The 17,627-nt window shown below is 40.9% G+C and overlaps 1 protein-coding gene across 1 annotated transcript; it reads left to right on the top strand.

The window, feature by feature from the left end:
* The first annotated feature begins 4,077 nt into the window (after window positions 1-4,077).
* Window positions 4,078-11,573, top strand: LOC120028251 (LIM/homeobox protein Lhx1-like). The gene is made up of 5 exons (XM_038973424.1): window positions 4,078-4,247; window positions 6,133-6,356; window positions 7,108-7,385; window positions 9,226-9,391; window positions 11,194-11,573. The coding sequence occupies exons 1-5, from the start codon at window positions 4,078-4,080 to the stop codon at window positions 11,571-11,573; spliced, it is 1,218 nt and encodes a 405-aa protein (XP_038829352.1).
* The last annotated feature ends 6,054 nt before the right edge of the window (window positions 11,574-17,627 follow it).

Genomic DNA, 17,627 nt, shown 5'->3' with positions numbered 1-17,627 from the left:
ACATAATAGTGTCTCCCTATTAAGCGCCTGTCACGTTCCTGACCGGTTTTCTGTTATTTTGTATGTGTTTGACGGTCAGGGCGTGAGTTTGGGTGGGCAGTCTATGTTATGTGTTTCTATGTTTGTAAAAGGGTGACCTGATATGGTTCTCAATTAGAGGCAGGTGGTTTTCATTTCCTCTGATTGAGAGCCATATTAAGGTAGGTGTTTTCACATTGATTGTGGTGGGTGGTTGTCTCCTGTGTCTGTGTCTATGTACGTTGCGCCACACGGGACTGTTTCGGTTTGTTTGTTCGTTCGTTCGTTCGGTTTATGTAGTCTGTTCCTGTTTCATGCGTTCTTCGTGTCATGTAAGTTCTTATGTTCAGGTTCGTCTACGTCGTTTGTTATTTTTGTTAGTTATTCAAGTATAGTTCGTTTTTGTCTTGTTCAATAAATATCATGTCATATCACGAAGCTGCATTTTGGTTCAATCCCTGCTCCTCCTCTTCGGATGAAGAGGAACGCCGTTACAGCGCCACTGAAAAGTCTGAACATTTCAAGCTATACTTTGTGGCTGAGTTTAGTTTCATCGCCTAACTGTCTAAAGTCTCCTTCAGACAATTGTCTCCCACAATCTCTCTCTCTCTCTCTCTCTCTCTCTCTCTCTCTCACTGATTTAACATTTTCGTAATTTAGCAGACGCTCTTATAGAGCGATTTACAGGAACAATTAGGGTTACGTGCCTTGCTCAAGGGCACATCGACAGATGTTTCACTTAGTCGGCTCGAACCAGCGACTTTTCAGTTACTGGCCCAACGCTCAATGACTGTACATGTAAATATTTCTAAATGAATGGGTCAAAAATCGACGTTAATCCAATTACTTCAAATCCCGAAGTCAAGCTATGAGATAAAGTTGCTATGAGGATGTCTATTTACGCATATATATTTATTATATATGTCAAAGAGTTGACCAAACTATATTGTCTGAAGTCTCTCCGCTGCGTTCTCTCTCTCTCTCTCTCTCTCTCTCTCTCTCGTTGGTGGAAATGTAGCCAGACGCTTAGCAGATTAATTTAAAGCTCTCACAGTCATACGCAGGGAGAGAAAGAGAAACACCGGGTCTCGAGGATGTTGTGTGTTTATCTGTTATTCTTCCCCGGGAAAAACACTTGTCATCGAAAGGGTGCCGCAGTGAAAAGAGGCGCTCCCCAGACGCTCTGAGGCAGCTGTCACCGTGTTTTTATAGTATGGGGCTGGTCGCGGCCTTCTCTTGCCCTCGCCTCCGTTTTACATGAGAAGCAGGCCATATGCACGAGGGGTCGTGCTATTGATTCCAGATTTCAGACTGGAACGTTTGCACAAAAGTACGCCGCTAGAATATAAATAACTGACATGGGGTACCACTCACCGCTGCCCGTCAGTGTGTGTTTGCGCGTGCACGTGTGTGTGAGAGAGAAGTGAGATAGTGATGATGTAAGATTAGGTGCAGTGAAGAAATGTAATCTCATAGGCAGGCGAGAGTGAGAGAGGAGGCCTTTATGATGATGCCTCCCTGTTGCGGTGTCACCCGGTGACAAGTGCGAACTTCCAACCGTACATGTGAGTGTATATGTTGGCCTTGGCATCCCTTTCCCTCCCACTGTCTGAAGGTATCCAATCAGTCATAAAGCATTTATTATCAACACTTCACAAATAAAACTATTACAACTGCTTTATAGTTAATACTGTATTTATTAAGCTATCATTTTACACATGTTAATTTGTGAAAGAAAGATCTCAAACGATTCAAAGAGGATTCAACTTTCATTGAGCTTTAAAGACAGGTCTATGAAAGATGATTTAAAAACAGTTGCAAAACTAAGAAATGCAAAACTAAGAAATATGATGGCTGGATATTTTAAGTCACCATTAACCTAACTAAAAACGCATCAGTAGTAAGAACATTTAGACATCATTCCTAAAAAATGAAGAGCAGGCTTGGTCCTGTAAAACACCTGAATATTATAACCCTTTCAGAGTTTTCAATAGGCCTACATAATGCATAGCCTTAACTATTTTGGAGTCTCCAAAATTCTAGGTAATGTTTTTTGGCCCCTCTTCTGGTAAGTGGATTGAACGGCCTTAATTAAACGTCCTAAGGTGTTGACGCCATCAGCAACTGTCACAATGATCTAGTAACCTGTAAACTTTTGAGCCTCTTCGTCTTTCACATCCCCCATGCTCCACAAAAGACCAAAGAGAGCACAGCACTGCTGAGATGTATTGGTGGGAAATGTGGATTTAAATAGTGATTAAATAAGGATCATGGAAAATAAATGATAACATGCTTAAAAGGTAAGGAGAAGACTGTGCAGCTGTCAAGAAAAACATTTCAAGTAAAAGCATATGATGAAGAAAAAACAGCCACCAGGACATAGCCTATACCTCTCTGATTATTTCAAATTGTGAAACTTAATTCCCGTTTTGGGTAAATACTAATTTCTAACCCACATTAACTTAATTTCCCTTAGGTGATGTACACACCATTGAGAATTTGTCTCTAAACTATTATCTAAGATTTGTTCAGCCGCAAACAAGAGAACACTCACTCAAAGCGTACGCCACCACATGCGTCTTGGCGCATTGGAGAGGCTGCACATTCTAACAAAACACATTTGGTCAACTTAAGTCTGAAATCAAATGTATGACGTATCTCTTGTCATTGATAATATAATAACGTATTGTATGGCAAAAGTCAAGTCACTTCTGTAGCCTGTATACTATATGCTAAAACTTAGTCAAAATGCGATTTTTACCAACAATTATTTTTTTAAACAAAAGCATGCATTCCATCCCATTTTGTTATATGAATATAATATATATTCCAATGTTACTACTACTGTTTTTAATTAAACTAAGACGACCTCTCTCTCGCCCATGGGGAGGATCCATGCAGGATCAGGAGAGAACGTTAAGATGCCCATATCTACCTTATGAAATGATTCTTCACGTCCATTTCCTCGCCGCAGACAATTGATAAGCTGGTGATTGTGCTGTTTTTACCTCAACGGTCGTCGTCTTTCCGCCCACATACATTCACTAACATATGACAGTTTCTAGGAATATTTGACAATTGGTTTCTTCAGTTCCCCATAAATAGAACAGAATGCACCGGCTCGTCTTTGAAGGGATAGCTAATGGTTACTTGCATGGCGCGCTGCTGATTGGCTTCTCCACTGCCTGACGTCACGAGACTGTGAATAAGGTTGGCGCGTGTGCTTTCAGGAACATGCAGAGTACTGCAGACAACGCGGAGCGTCAATCCTGCACAGAGATGTCACACGCATCCTACCATCACTAGCATCATTTACCAAAAGAGAACTCGAGGGGACAGATAGCTAACAGAGCCGGAGGAAACACACTTTTTCCTTGAAATATTTTGATAGTTAATTATTTCGATTCTCATCGGGTCCTAAACAGTGGATAAGCGGTCATGTCAAAGAACATTGAATTATTTATAGGCACGCGCGTCTTGCTGTGTGACAGTATTGCCCCAAAACCATTTTGTTAGATGTGCGTCTTCAACAGTGACTGGCACACGTTGCTTTTTCGGCCAATGCTTCACTTTGATGACTACGGATACTTGCTGATAGGCTATGGTTCTCACATTATAGCCAATCTTCAGAGGTTGCTTGATATTTTTTGCCATTTGATTGGCTTCATTTAAGCCGATGTGTGTTTGGTGTATGGAAGAGGATCCGAAGGACTGACTTTCGAAGCGTCTAAGGCTTTGACACTACCTCACCTGGGAGGACGCATCCTGGCTAACGGTCGACATCCTGTACTTGGATCCTATAAACCTCCATGCTGACCACTTCAGAGGAGAGAATAAGAGGTAGGATAGTGACCAGGCTACCCATCGACTGTTTATGTGAACACATTGATCCAGGACGTCCGAGCGAAAAAGGAACCAAATACTCCAAATACAAAACATCCAATAATCGGTGTGTGTTGTTGATTTGTTTCCTGCTCAAGTCAGAGTGTGAGTGAGACGACCACAACCTCAGGAGGCTGAACAGACCACGGTTGCGGAGTGGGTGCAAATCCAAAGACGATGGTCCACTGTGCCGGGTGCGAGAGGCCTATACTGGACAGGTTTCTCCTCAATGTTCTGGACAGAGCTTGGCACGTCAAGTGCGTACAGTGCTGCGAGTGTAAATGCAATTTAACAGAGAAATGCTTTTCTCGAGAGGGGAAACTATATTGCAAAAACGACTTCTTTAGGTAAGCTTGACTGGTGGGTGCTTGCTCCCTGTCATTCGTCCTTTACTACAGTAATTATTATTTCAGTTGTGTAGTCTTGGATAAGCATTTCCGTGTTTCTGTTAAGTTAACAATACTATCCTAATGTTCTCAGTCAAATGCATATTTTTCTTTAAAAAAGACTCATAAGGATATTGCAAATACGAAATATTTTCAATATAATGTTATATAGGCTAATAATGAACATATAAACTCTGTCATTTGTTTAGTGTAAAAAAACAAAACAAAAGAGGCGACTCTCTAACTTCTGAACTAATGAACACAAAAGTAGAGCCTGCAATAAATTGCAAAACTATCTAAAGACATACAATAATTACACCTTATACCTTCAAATTGTACTTTAGAAAACTGTTAAGCCAATAATGTTCAGCCTTATGCTCTCAAAACATTTACCATTATAATTTGCTTATAACAAAATGATAGTTATATTCAAGGCTAAATACTTAATGGAATGTATTATATATGGCACATATTAATACATTAACCACTCTAAATATTATCTGTACTCATTTCTAATATGGCTAAAAGACAAATAAGATTGCATCCAATTCCTTCAGAATTTCTAAGTGCTAGGTGTGAAGGAGGATTTGGAGGTGGTGCTTCAGAAGCTTTGATTAGTAGAGCCAGTAATTAAATGCTTGTTCATTTGTATTGTTATGCTAAAAGATGGACAGCAACATTAAACGCGTGTGTACTCGTCCTCGGTATGGGGTATGAAGGAAATCAATCACACGTTGTTTATTAGGCGTAGAGGTGCAGAGAAGCGGCTAGAATCAATACTTCATCGGGGTAGTGTGGAGGAAGTGTGTATCTCGGCCCAGTGGCAAAGCTATCTGCCCAGGCCCCTGTGTTTGCACGGCTCCAGTGAGAAGGACGTGATACGTGTATTTAAATAATAAACCTCTTTAAAAGATCAAACAAGCAGACAATGCAATCACAGACTTGCAGTCAACAATCAGTGTACATCATCTCAATACACAATACACAGTTTCCGTTACAATCAGCAAAAAGAGGATCATCACACATATTAAAGTACTAACTTGTATGTTGCAATGTGTATTATTGTGCATAAGTCTTTATTATCCCAAAACCACAGACAACATTATTGCCTAATTGTATTACACATTTAGGGCTGTTGTTTTGTGTTATAAATGATGTATTATTTTTCATAATGATCAGCTACATTTCAGGATGGACAACACTAACATGTATTTTCATTTTCAATCGCGATTCTAAGCAGTTCTCTACACAAAAACGTGTTTATAATGGAACAAATATTTTTTGATTCGGCAAAGTAGGAAAATGTGTCCGTTGACAATGAATGCAGAAATATAATAGAAGTACAGGGCCTACTACAGTTAACAATAATTATAAAGAACAGGACCACATATGGCAATTATGGAATCATTCTCACCGTGAACCATTGCAACTGAGAGGCAGAGGTTAGGGTTACACTCTTAGAAGAAAAGGTTCCAAAAGGGGTATTCTACAGTTCCCATAGGAGAACCCTTTTTGGTTCTAGGTAGAACCATTTTTGGTTCCAGGTAGAACTATTTTGCGTTCCATCTAGAACCCTCTGTGGGAAGGGTTCTACATTGAACCCAAAACGGTTCTTCCTGCAACCAAATAGGTTATTCAATGGGTTCTCCTATGGGGAAAGCTGAAGAACCCTTTTAGGTTCTAGATAGCAATTTTTTTCTGAGACTAAGCAGTGACCTATATTTTTTTTTAAGTATGTATTTATTCACACTCTCAATATGCAATCGTTGTATACTAACATATACTGTTTGGTTTTGCGCCTAAATGCATTTGAATAATCATGCATTATTCCTCTGTCCCCTCGCAGGAGGTTCGGGACAAAGTGCGCGGGCTGTTCTCAGGGCATCTCGCCGAACGACTTGGTCCGGAGGGCAAGGAGCAAAGTGTTTCATCTCAACTGCTTCACCTGCATGATGTGTAACAAACAGCTGTCCACGGGAGAGGAGCTCTACATCATAGACGAAAATAAATTTGTCTGCAAAGAAGATTATCTAACCCACAGCAATGGGAAAGACACAAGCCTTCTCTCAGGTAGGCCTATACGGCCAAATTGGCTTCATCATTTTGGGCGCATGGCTACTAATGGGGCGGCAGGTAGCCTAGTGGTTAGAGCGTTGGCCCTGTAACCGAAAGGTTTCTAGATCGAATCCTCGACCTGACAAGGTACACATCTGTCGTTCTGCCCCTGAACAAGGCACTGTTCCTAGGCCGTCATTGCAAATATGAATGCTTTCTTACCTAACTTGCGTAGAGGTAAAGGTAAAATAAAAAAACGAAATTGTGACCCATGTGACTTGTTCCACCCACAGTTTGTTGTTGAATAATCATGCATGTCCTATGCCTAAACTATTTTATTTTATGGTAAAAACAGAAATAACGATTGCCTATATTTTCACACGATTGCTGGAGATTTCATTGGATTTGTAAGCCAAAATATCCAATTATATTTGCATAGATGTTCATTATCGGGTTGTATGACTATTGTAGTCTATTGATATTATCGTAGGCCCATTTTTTGACACATTTAATGAATTCGGCGCTAAAAGGTAATAGATAACAGAAATACTGTTCTTCAAAATTATTTAAATCTGCATAGGTTATTATTTCAGGTAGGCCTATTGTTTAATACTATATCAATTTGTATTTTTTTAAAAATATATTTTAGTAAGGCTATAAAGGCCTACACAAATAGGCCAATAGTAATCATTCATATTCCTCATTGTTTTGAAATTATAGGTCTACAAATGGACTAAGCGTTTTCTGTCCTTTTTCGTTTTCACAGTAACAGCATGTAGCGACCCAAGTTTATCCCCGGATTCTCAAGATCAGTTACAGGACGATGTGAAGGACTCTGAAATAGCCAATCTGTCGGACAAAGAAACGGGTAGTAATGAGAACGATGGCGAGAACCTTGGCGGTAAACGACGTGGACCGCGAACCACCATCAAAGCAAAGCAACTGGAGACCCTAAAAGCGGCATTCGCTGCCACCCCCAAACCCACGAGACACATCAGGGAGCAGCTCGCGCAGGAGACGGGGCTGAACATGAGAGTCATTCAGGTAATGGCAAAGACAAATGCACTATAATGACATGAATGTAATTCCTGATGCAGCTCATGTGGTATTGGTATGGGAGTGAATGAGAACCGTATAGTGGGGGGGGGGGGGGGGGGGACCCTCACCTTGTGCGTTTTCAGGGTTACACACTTATTAAAGCGTGTGACATAGCAGCTTCTATTTTATTGAAAGTATCTCCATGTTGGGCACCGTGTCAACAGTTCGCCACAAACAGAGGCCTGATCACAATCACTCCGCTCCTTTCTCATACGCCTTCCCGCTTAAAGATGGGGTTGCCTAGAAATTGCATGGTCACATTGACTGGAAAGAGCGAAAGATTGGCTGTCATCGAGGTTTATTTGGAAAGCGTAATTTATATGGGTATTTTTTATTCTTGGCGTGTAGGATGGGTAAACACGCCAACTGGCGTGAGACTGGTGAGAGCGATGGGAGTCTTGGCAACGCTGGGCCATCACGTTTTGCGACCACATTTAGCCATGCTGTGACCATTTTCAGTCAAGTGTAAACGCAGAAATCTGTTCAGGAGACTTCAAAATGTCTCCTTACCCCCAGTCTAGTATAGCGTAAATAATTTCAAATAAGCATGCCTTATATTGACATATAATAATAACAACAACAAACACAATTATTATGAATAATTGTATTATTAATACTATTGTTATTGTTATTATTATTATTACCAGTGGTATTTAATTTTGACAAATTGCATTACCTAATGCAAAAAAGTAAGCTAGGCCTATCATTTGGAAGGCTTTTTTGTTTGGTGGCATTCTTTTTGGCCTATTTTCAAGAGTTGAAAATGAGGCTATTGAAGATGCACACCTGATTTGGAATGTTTAAGTTGGTCTCTGTATCGTAGTACCTAAGTTCGGACAATACATCGTATGTGCACACAAATAAGCGCATCCACACCGCCGAGTCTCCCATGATAGGGCTCGTGCTGCGGGGACGTGGGAATGTATTGACAAAAGATTGAAGGCAGATCAAGTGAAAAAAAATCCAGATTATTAAGGTGGCGAGGTTGGATATTTAAGAGCTTCAAGGAAGAGCATAATTAGCAGAAGCAATTCAAGGGTGGGTATATAGATTACGAAATAATAACCTCGCAGAGCCGTGTAATATATTGCTAACAACCGTTCTATTAAGTATTAATTGTAGATTTTAAAAGTTCCCGCTGCTGCCCCTTTACTCGGGGTAAATGGACGGTTAAAAGAACATTGAACTGATGTTAGATCTTTGCGACTGGAGTGACGATAATTAATAGTAATATTATCCCTGGAATAAGACTTTACTCCATCAAGTCACCACGAACCATGCAGGGCAGCGCGCGCTCCGGCACAAACAGGGCACACAGGTTACACATGGCCTAGGCGTTGCTTTGATGTTGAACACGGATCTATAAACAAAGCAATGATAATATAACGGTAAAGCAGTAATAATTATAAACAAACTGACACCATACATAATGCTTATATTGTTGGAATAGATCTGATATTAGAGTTAGGCTACTTTTTATATAGGCTACCAATCTATAATGATATTTCAACCAAAACAAGTTTTCGATCTGTAGTGAAGTAAAGTGTTTGTTTTTATTTGATTGACTATGAAATATGGATTCTGCAGCTTTACATCCTGTGTGCATTCAATTATTTATCATAATATATTGAGATGTGTTTTCAAACGTCATTTTGGATACAGAGGCAATCTTTGCTGTGAGCCTCTCTTTGTCTCCAACGCTCCAGCCGTAATATTTGCACTTCAATTCTTCCAATCCATTTCATTTTCATTAACGTTGCTCTATGCTGACTTTTGTGCTTCATAGGTATGGTTTCAGAACAGGCGGTCCAAGGAGCGACGCATGAAGCAATTGAGCGCCCTGGGCGCGAGACGGCACGCGTTCTTCCGGAGCCCGAGGAGAATGAGAACGCTAGTGGACCGGCTGGAACCCGGGGAATTAATTCCAAACGGTCCTTTCTCATACTACGGAGGTAAGAAGAGTGATGAAACGGTTTGCGTGTCCCAGCGGGTTTATCGGTTTCACATGTTTGTCTGAAATGTCGAATAATTTTACATGTGTCCGCCAAGCGCTGTTTCCATTTGTCGCGCTGCCCCAGGACGCCTTTGATGACTATCATGGCTTATCAGATGAGCTCAACACACATCATTGGAATAGAACCTACACTGAGAGGATAGCTTTAAAATGTTTGAGTATGGATGGACATTATCTAGAGATGGATTAGTTAGGATGCTGTGCCAAATCTTCAGGTCTTAAAAAAGTCATATAAGACTTATTACAATGGGAGATAATTAACGATTACGCATGTGCCAAAAACACCACAAAAAGGTCTAAAGTGATTCGAAATTGATGTTGTCAAAATTTAAATGTTAAAATAACGTGTCTCTTTAAATATCTCAGATTATAGACTCCAATCGTCTGGCCCATTTGTCCAAACTAGAAAAAAAAGACATAAAATAGGCCTAATAAAAATAACAATTACAGTAGCATGGAGAATAAATCTTGTTATGGTGTCCATGTAAGCTAAACAGCGCCTAATAACAGTTAATACAATAGGCCTAAATGTGTCGTTAAATATGAATAAATAGTCACTAGAACACTATTATTATTTTCTCTGTATGTCAGGTATATTACATCAACATTCAAACTGTATTAAGAGGGGAAGTAGCTCATTACCAAATTCCACTGCATTCTCTGTGATCCCTGTCTGGAACGGGTTGTTAATAAATACCTCATCCATAACATTTAGGTCAAGGGGTTAGTTAGAGAGGGCTCCAAGCCATTGCATTATCTCACTGACTGAATTGTCTTGACTTTTTCCCTTACAAGATGACATTCACATGCAAGAAAGGTGCATTTGTAGGCCTTCTGTTTTCGTAGGAAGGAGCTTGAAACATATTTGGTTGTGACATACATTTTGTGTTACTTTGAGGAATATTTAGAATGTTGATGATCGGAGAGAGTAGTTGAATATGAGAAATTATTAATATACAAAGTCAATCTAAAATGTTTATCTACTCCTTTTCCAAGGACACAACACTGTTTTGGGGAAATGTAACTGTAAGGTTTTAAATAGGGGGTGCTTATATTTGTCCTGTTTCACTGCATGTACAAGTGGGTAACCTGTACAAGTGTGAGGTGTGAAACGGAAATGTGTTTTTTGCATATCCCAGCTCCCCCTGAGACACCCTTGGAGAGTAGGGTAACGGCCAGGGATCAGCTCTTATTGACTGCAGCCCTGGAGCAATTAGGATTAAGTGCCTTGCTCAAGGGAAGATCTACAGATTTTTTACCTTGTCGGCTTGGGGATTCAGACTACCAACATTTCGGTTACTGGCCCAATGCTCTAGCCACTAGGCTACCTGCTGCCCTTGAAATATAATAATGTAGGCTTTCTTGATTATAGTGAAGTATGTGCGTCCTTATTTCAATTTTCCTAACATGTTTTGTGGATGTCAATAGTGTGTGGTGGACTCTTGTCCTTTGTGGTGTGCAGTGGGCCTAATAGTATTCTGATGAAATGAAACATTGATTTCAGAAGGTAAAATGGCTGATGAAATGGTCCACATTTTAATTAATTTTGCGGCGGCGTTGTTCTCCCCACCCAATTGCATTTTTGATTTAAGTGTAACTTTGACTAATGTGCCACGGCGAGGGTTTCTCCCTATGCAACTTCAGGCTATGTATATTCAATGAATTCCTGAATATCTCTGAAATCATTTTTACTCACCCTATTGTTCCCAGGCTAACCCAGATTTTTTTGTTGATCTGCAGATTATCAAAGCGAGTACTACGGTCCAGGAGGGAACTACGACTTCTTTCCTCAGGGGCCTCCATCGTCGCAGGCACAGACCCCCGTAGACCTCCCCTTCGTGCCCTCCTCAGGCCCAACGGGCACCCCTCTAGGTGGTATGGACCATCCCCTGCCCGGGCACCACCCCTCCAGTGAGGTGCAGCGCTATTCTGACATCATGTCCCACCACCCTGGGGATTCGCCCAGCCCGGAGCCAGGCATCCCGGGGCCCATGCACAGCATCTCCTCTGAGGTGTACGGCCCCAGCCCGCCCTTTACCTCACTGTCTCTCAATGGCAGCGGATACGGCAACCACCTGTCCCATGCACCCTCGGAAATGAACGAGGGCACCGTCTGGTAGCTCTAGAGAGCGGACTGTACCACCGAGAGATTCAAAAGGGGAGGACAGGAGAGCGGGCATGGGCAGGGGCAGGGGTAGCGACACCAGTCAAATAATTTTTTGTCAATCATATTTATTTATTTATTTAATTTCCCCATATGATATTTTTTTGCAGGGAAAATAAATATGGCGAAAATCAAAACGTGGACAATGTGGTTGTAAGCATTTACCTTGGTATTGTGTTGATGTTTCGATTGCTTCTTTATCTAAACCCGAATAAGGACTTGGGCACATAAAAGACTGTGTGTGACTGTTGACCCTGTGGGCCCCTGGCGACCCCGGGCCCCTGCTCTCCATGGCTGTGAACCTTCCTGACTCCTGTCAGTGGCCTAGTACAGTGACGCCCCTCCAAACACATGCCACTGGGAAAACAACCATTCTGAAAACAAGTAATATGTCCCAAATCCACACAAACATCATTAGCTACTGTCAAAGACTCAACAGCTTTACAGAAAAAGAAGGAAGGGTGGTTGGTCTGAACGCTAACCTGTGCCGCTGGCACTAGAAGAAGGCTGAAAGGCGTCAGACTCTATTTATGGCACTAGACGTGTCCCTTGTATTTATTCAAAAGCTCCTCAGACCTCTTTGCCTCTCAAGGCTCTGCCATATTAACACTTAAACAACCTTTTTGACACTAAATATATTTCTGAAGGCCAGGGGAAATACATTTTTTTCTCTCCATCCAGACAGTTTAATTTTTTTGGTAAAAAAATCAAACCACCAAATCTGAAGAAGTTGGCCTTCAAAAGGGAAACAAAAGGCAAAGTTATATGGCTTGTGAACCCTTTATTTAAATTGAACAGAACTTGAAATGTTGTTAAATGAAGTCTACCTTCTAAAAATTGTTTAATGGGGGTCTGAAAGGGACTTAGAACAGTCAACTGTTTACGTAATATATTTAATTCAGGAGTTAAAAGTATCAAACCATGTTTTAGAATCTCTTGATCAAGATAAAATGTTCCAAGCAACCAACCAAACTTTTGTATTGATTTTAATTATATTGTATGAAGACAAACACATTTGCTGGGGTTGTGGTTCACTGTGCTAGTTTGTACAAGATGTTGTTTACAAAAAAAAACACAAAAAAACACAAGTAGACAGTTGCCAAATAAAAAATAGCACAAATACTGTAAAAGTGCTTTGCACCATTATCTGCAGAATGTGTTGAGACAAAGTGTAAGTGTTAAAAAATGCTAAGGAGTAATTTACTTCTTCATTTTTTTAGTGTGCTGAAAAACATTCATAAAGTTGTTAATATAACATACTTAGACAGGTTTTATTTTTGTGTCTTCAAATGAAAATCCAAACAATTTAATTGATGGTCGAATATGCAGCTAGCAGCTGCTACTTTCTTTAAATATCAAGCCCTCATGGTATGTCTGTTATTGTTCTAATAAACCTAAGCTTATGTGACCTCCAGTGCATATTAGACCATTCACTGTATAAATACAACATGTTGAAAACAATTGTGAGTTTTTAATAAAAATAGAAAATATACAATTTGAATGATAACCCATTTTCTTTGGACCGATCATCTCTTACCTTATCTATCTTTTATATTTCAAAATAGTAAAACGTCAGTGTAGGTTATTTCTCTTATATGTTCTTTCCAATTTAGTACGAGGTAACTGTTTATGAATCTCTTTAATGAAGTCAATTCAACAGGTTTAGCATAATAACCACTGCAGTACAGTAATTGCTAAATGCAAGCAGTTTGATCTGATTTGCACATCCATACATTGAATGGAAATGTAAACTACTGTTTTTGACAAGCACACACGCACACGCACACGCACACACACACACACACACACACACACACACACACACACACACACACACACACACACACACACACACACACACACACACACACACACACACAATACAGTAATAACCACTTAATAACTGGATGCTGTGTTGACTAGCACTGTTGTCACACCATAACAGTAATGCCATGCAATGTCTTGCTATATATGGTGGTGCTCGTCACACACCAATCTGAAGGGACATTTTATTCAGTATCACAGCAGAGCATGGGATATTGTGGTTGCAATTTTACTTCTCACTCTGTTTAGAAGAACAATTCATATATAGAATACTGCAGGGATTCGAATAACAAGGAAACCTTGCTGACTGGATTTAGTCCAGTAATAGAAATGGTCGACAGCATTGCAGCAGCCAACACAAGGGGGAGTTCTTCAGTAATTCCACAGAATTCATTCATAAATTATGCTGATATGGTTTCTTTTCCCACAGTACTGGTAATGGTTTTGACCTCTTGGAAGTCATTCCACTTCTTGAGGTCGTGGAAGGACTGTGATGATGAAGAAACTATGAATCTGGGTCTCCTGGTTATTATAGTTTTATTATTCCTACCTCGTGGGAATGGGATGCCAGTTGCACAACTGAATGCATTCAACCAAAATGTGTCTTTCACATTTAACCCAACCCCTCTGAATCAAAGAGGTGCAGGGGGCTGCTTTATTCGACATCCACGGTGCTCGGGAAGCAGTTTTGGGGGATAACTGCCTTGCTCAAGGGAGAACGGAATATATTTCCACCTTGCCCAGCTCGGGGATTCGAACCAGCAACTTTTCAGTTACTGACTAGCCCAACACTCTTAAACGCTAGGCTACCTGCTGTTATGGGGGCTTCTAGTCCTTATGAAGAACCACAGACGAACAAACAAACATACATCAACAAACCAACAATAAACAAACTGAAACAAAAAAAGTAAAAACAAGTACTGGAAGTGAAACATTCTCATACTTCTGATTTATTTAAATGCATAAAACATCATGACCAAAGGAATTAAATGCATTGAAATGATCTGGTGTTAAAATGATTCATCGGTGTGGGTGGATTGGCGGTGGGTATAGGATTGTGGTCTGTATCCAGGGGAAGCAGCCTTTATCTCTGGGAGCCTGTATGGCTGCCTGCTAGCCTGAACGCTGCCTGCTTGCCTGCCTGCTAGCCCCCGGGCCTCTCCAAGGCCCCGGCCCCTGGACCATAATCCACCATGAATGAATCATGGTCCTGAGAGTTAAGAGTTAACCAGGCCTGGGGGGCCGAGTGCTTGGGGCCGGTGTGTGTGAGTGAGTATGGGGGATAGGACTCTCCTGAGCCCCAGGGCTTAGCCCCAGCACTAACACTATGCACTGACACCCACCCTGGGGCCATGGCTCTTTAAATTCAAATATCCTATTGATCGTGCATTGGCTATTGGTGCAAACTGACCTTGTAGTCTCGTAAAAAATAAATGCAGCCTTAACAGTATTGAAAGATTTTAAATTACGCTTTGAATTCCTAAGCGAGGGGATTTGAAAATAGCTCACAGCCTCTGGTGCTTGGGTTAGGAAGGTAGGAAGGCAGAATGGGCCGGGGTGGACATGATGGTTTACAGTAGTGCAGGGCCAGGATGGACCAACCAAAGACGATATGCCTCAGCAGACAGATAGTTCTGCACTGCAGCCAAACTGAGGTTTTTACAGCTCTGCTCCATATGAGCAGCATTTGGCTTGGGCTTTTAATACAGAGTGGCTCGACTGGAAGTGCACTCTCCTCTGAGTGGAGTGGGTAAGTAAACAAACACATGGCATGGCGTCTTAATTTTCTGTCTCAAACAAATGACACGTCTGGGAACGGATTCCGTACCAAGCCAGAATGCTAATCAATGGAACAGGCCGGTTGAGCAGACAGATTTTCTTAGTTGTGTATAGGTATTGAGCTGCTGGGCCGGGATGATGTCCAGCCATGCAGCTACCTGGCAGGCTACTGCTGCTTTCTGCTGACTGGCAGGGCAGGCAGGCAGAGGGACGGAGAGAACACCCCACCTCGCTGTCTGCTGCTTGTGGCTCTCAACTACAGATGTAGGATCTTAATTTGATCACTTTTGTTGACGATCATTTTCCTGCACCACGGGAAATGAAGACTAGCTTCGTGATTTACATACATTCACTGAAAAACCCAACTAACATACAGATATATTAGCAATATTGCACTTTTCATGTAGCCTACTTTTGGCCAGCTAATAGCCTAGCCACCGATCAAGCAACGTTATGGACTAAAAGTTAAAATCCTGTTACAGCAGGATTATTTTGCTGTGACAATATAGGTCAAATTAAGATCTTACATCTGTACTGAGAAATAGCAATCTGACTGCATTCATATGTACAACATAACTGCAGTAATATCATTTGATAGACCAAATAAAGTCTGTACTGGATTCTGAAGATTATCTAAAGTCACAAACGGTTCCCACAAACTGCTAGGGGAGGCAGCATAGCCTAGTGGTTAGAGCGTTGGATTAGTAACTGAAAGTTTGAAGTTCAAATACCTGAGCTAACAAGGTACAACTCTGTCATTCTGCTCCTGAACAAGGCACTTAACCCACTGTTCCTAGGCCATCATTGAAAATAAGAATTTGTTCTTAACTGACTTGCCTAGTTAAATAAAGGTCAAATGAAATGGTCTAAAGCTGTCCCAACAGCAGAGTCCCAACTACACCATACCACTGCTACACCTGGCTATCAGCAGAGTCTTGTCTGGCAGTGAACAGTTCATTCAGCCTCATTTATTGCGTTTAAAGAAATCATTGCTGATATGGCTGACTTTCTTAGACAAATGTGGTTTCTACTGACAATTGAGATGTAAAAATTATGGCAAAAGGGTACAAGCGGATAAGAGGCAATCTGTAATTTTGATTAAGACATTATTGAGCGAGCTAGGACGGACGTAGTCAATTTAACTATTTCTTCAGCACTTTTGAAATGTACAGCGACATAATTCAGAACATGGACCGTTCTTACAGTATTCTCCCTGTATACCAAGTCAGAACTGTTGGATAAATAAAGGGGGCCTACAAGCAGACAATGAAAGCCCTTGCAATATTCAATGATTACATTTCTCTAAAACAGGTTATAGGCTACATGTGCACCACCAAGTCAGAACAGTAGGCGAAATTAAGAGCAGAAAATAGACCAAATTATTAGAGAGAGGCACATGGGCTACTAACAGCTTACTACACAACATACACTTAGTATTCTTAGGTACAGTATACATATCTCCCTGGCATATTACATAATTTATGCAGCAGCATACAAGACATTTTTGGATTCACCTTGTTGTGCTGTGCTCACTTGAACAGGAAGGTGGTGCGGCAGTCCTTTGGGGGCAAATGTTGTCATCAAACTTTGTCATCAAAGTCTGGCATTCTCTGGATTTATGGTACTTTCAAGACAACTGGGAACTCAGAAAAAACAAGTTTGAGTCATGATAATATCAGTGATCTTCAGGTCGTAACTCTAGAAAGAGGCCCGAGTTCCTGACTTACATTTCCAAGTTGGACGATCGTTCAAAACGTATTTTCCTAGTCGGAGGTCATTTTTTCCCCAAGTTCCCAGTTGTCTTGAACTCACTGAAGTCAGACTTCCCAGTTCCGAGCTAACAGTTGTTTAGAGCGCAGCGGAAATCATGCTCGATTGACAGCATGGTCAACGTAGAATTTCTATCATTTTAAGCTTGGAAAAGAGAACCTTAAACCCAAACTTGGGACCACACATCCACTTCACTGAATTGCAGGCTAGTGATTGCTTTGCAATGCTTGCAGTTAGTCACTGATTCCTTCCAAACCGCTCATTGTTGAATTAGCTATTTCCAATTTGTTGTGTAATGTTTATGTCCAATGGCCCATGAGCACCGATATGTTTTATCTACAATTTCTCTTCATTATTTCACTTCATATGACAAGGATTAAAAAGGATTTTCCAGTAGAATGTCGACTTGATTAATGATGATGACTGTTAGTTAAGATTTTGAAAGTGTGATGTTGACACGATCAAGTCCAGTCAAAGCTACTGTAGTTATAAAGTGATTGGATGTCATTTTATCTGTGGCCAATGACCTTGAGCCTTCATGGATGGGCACTTCTAATGTAACTCTATGGCAGAAACCAAAGGGCTTGAATTTTCTAGCTCTACCCTTAGATTTGGCGGTGACGTAGTGTCCCCATGA

The sequence above is a fragment of the Salvelinus namaycush genome, chromosome 34 (assembly GCF_016432855.1).
Source record: "Salvelinus namaycush isolate Seneca chromosome 34, SaNama_1.0, whole genome shotgun sequence".
NCBI classification, from domain to species: Eukaryota; Metazoa; Chordata; class Actinopteri; order Salmoniformes; family Salmonidae; genus Salvelinus; species Salvelinus namaycush.
This window is presented reverse-complemented; position numbering and strand designations above follow the sequence as displayed.

What these genes read in the sequence shown, in the direction of transcription:
- LOC120028251 (XM_038973424.1), top strand. Translation starts at nt 4,078, where the DNA reads ATGGTCCACTGTGCCGGGTGCGAGAGGCCTATACTGGACAGGTTTCTC. An exon ending in AGACACAAGCCTTCTCTCAG is followed by an intron (nt 6,357 to 7,107) that starts GTAGGCCTATAC and finishes TCGTTTTCACAG; the next exon opens with TAACAGCATGTAGCGACCCA. An exon ending in TCCTTTCTCATACTACGGAG is followed by an intron (nt 9,392 to 11,193) that starts GTAAGAAGAGTG and finishes GTTGATCTGCAG; the next exon opens with ATTATCAAAGCGAGTACTAC.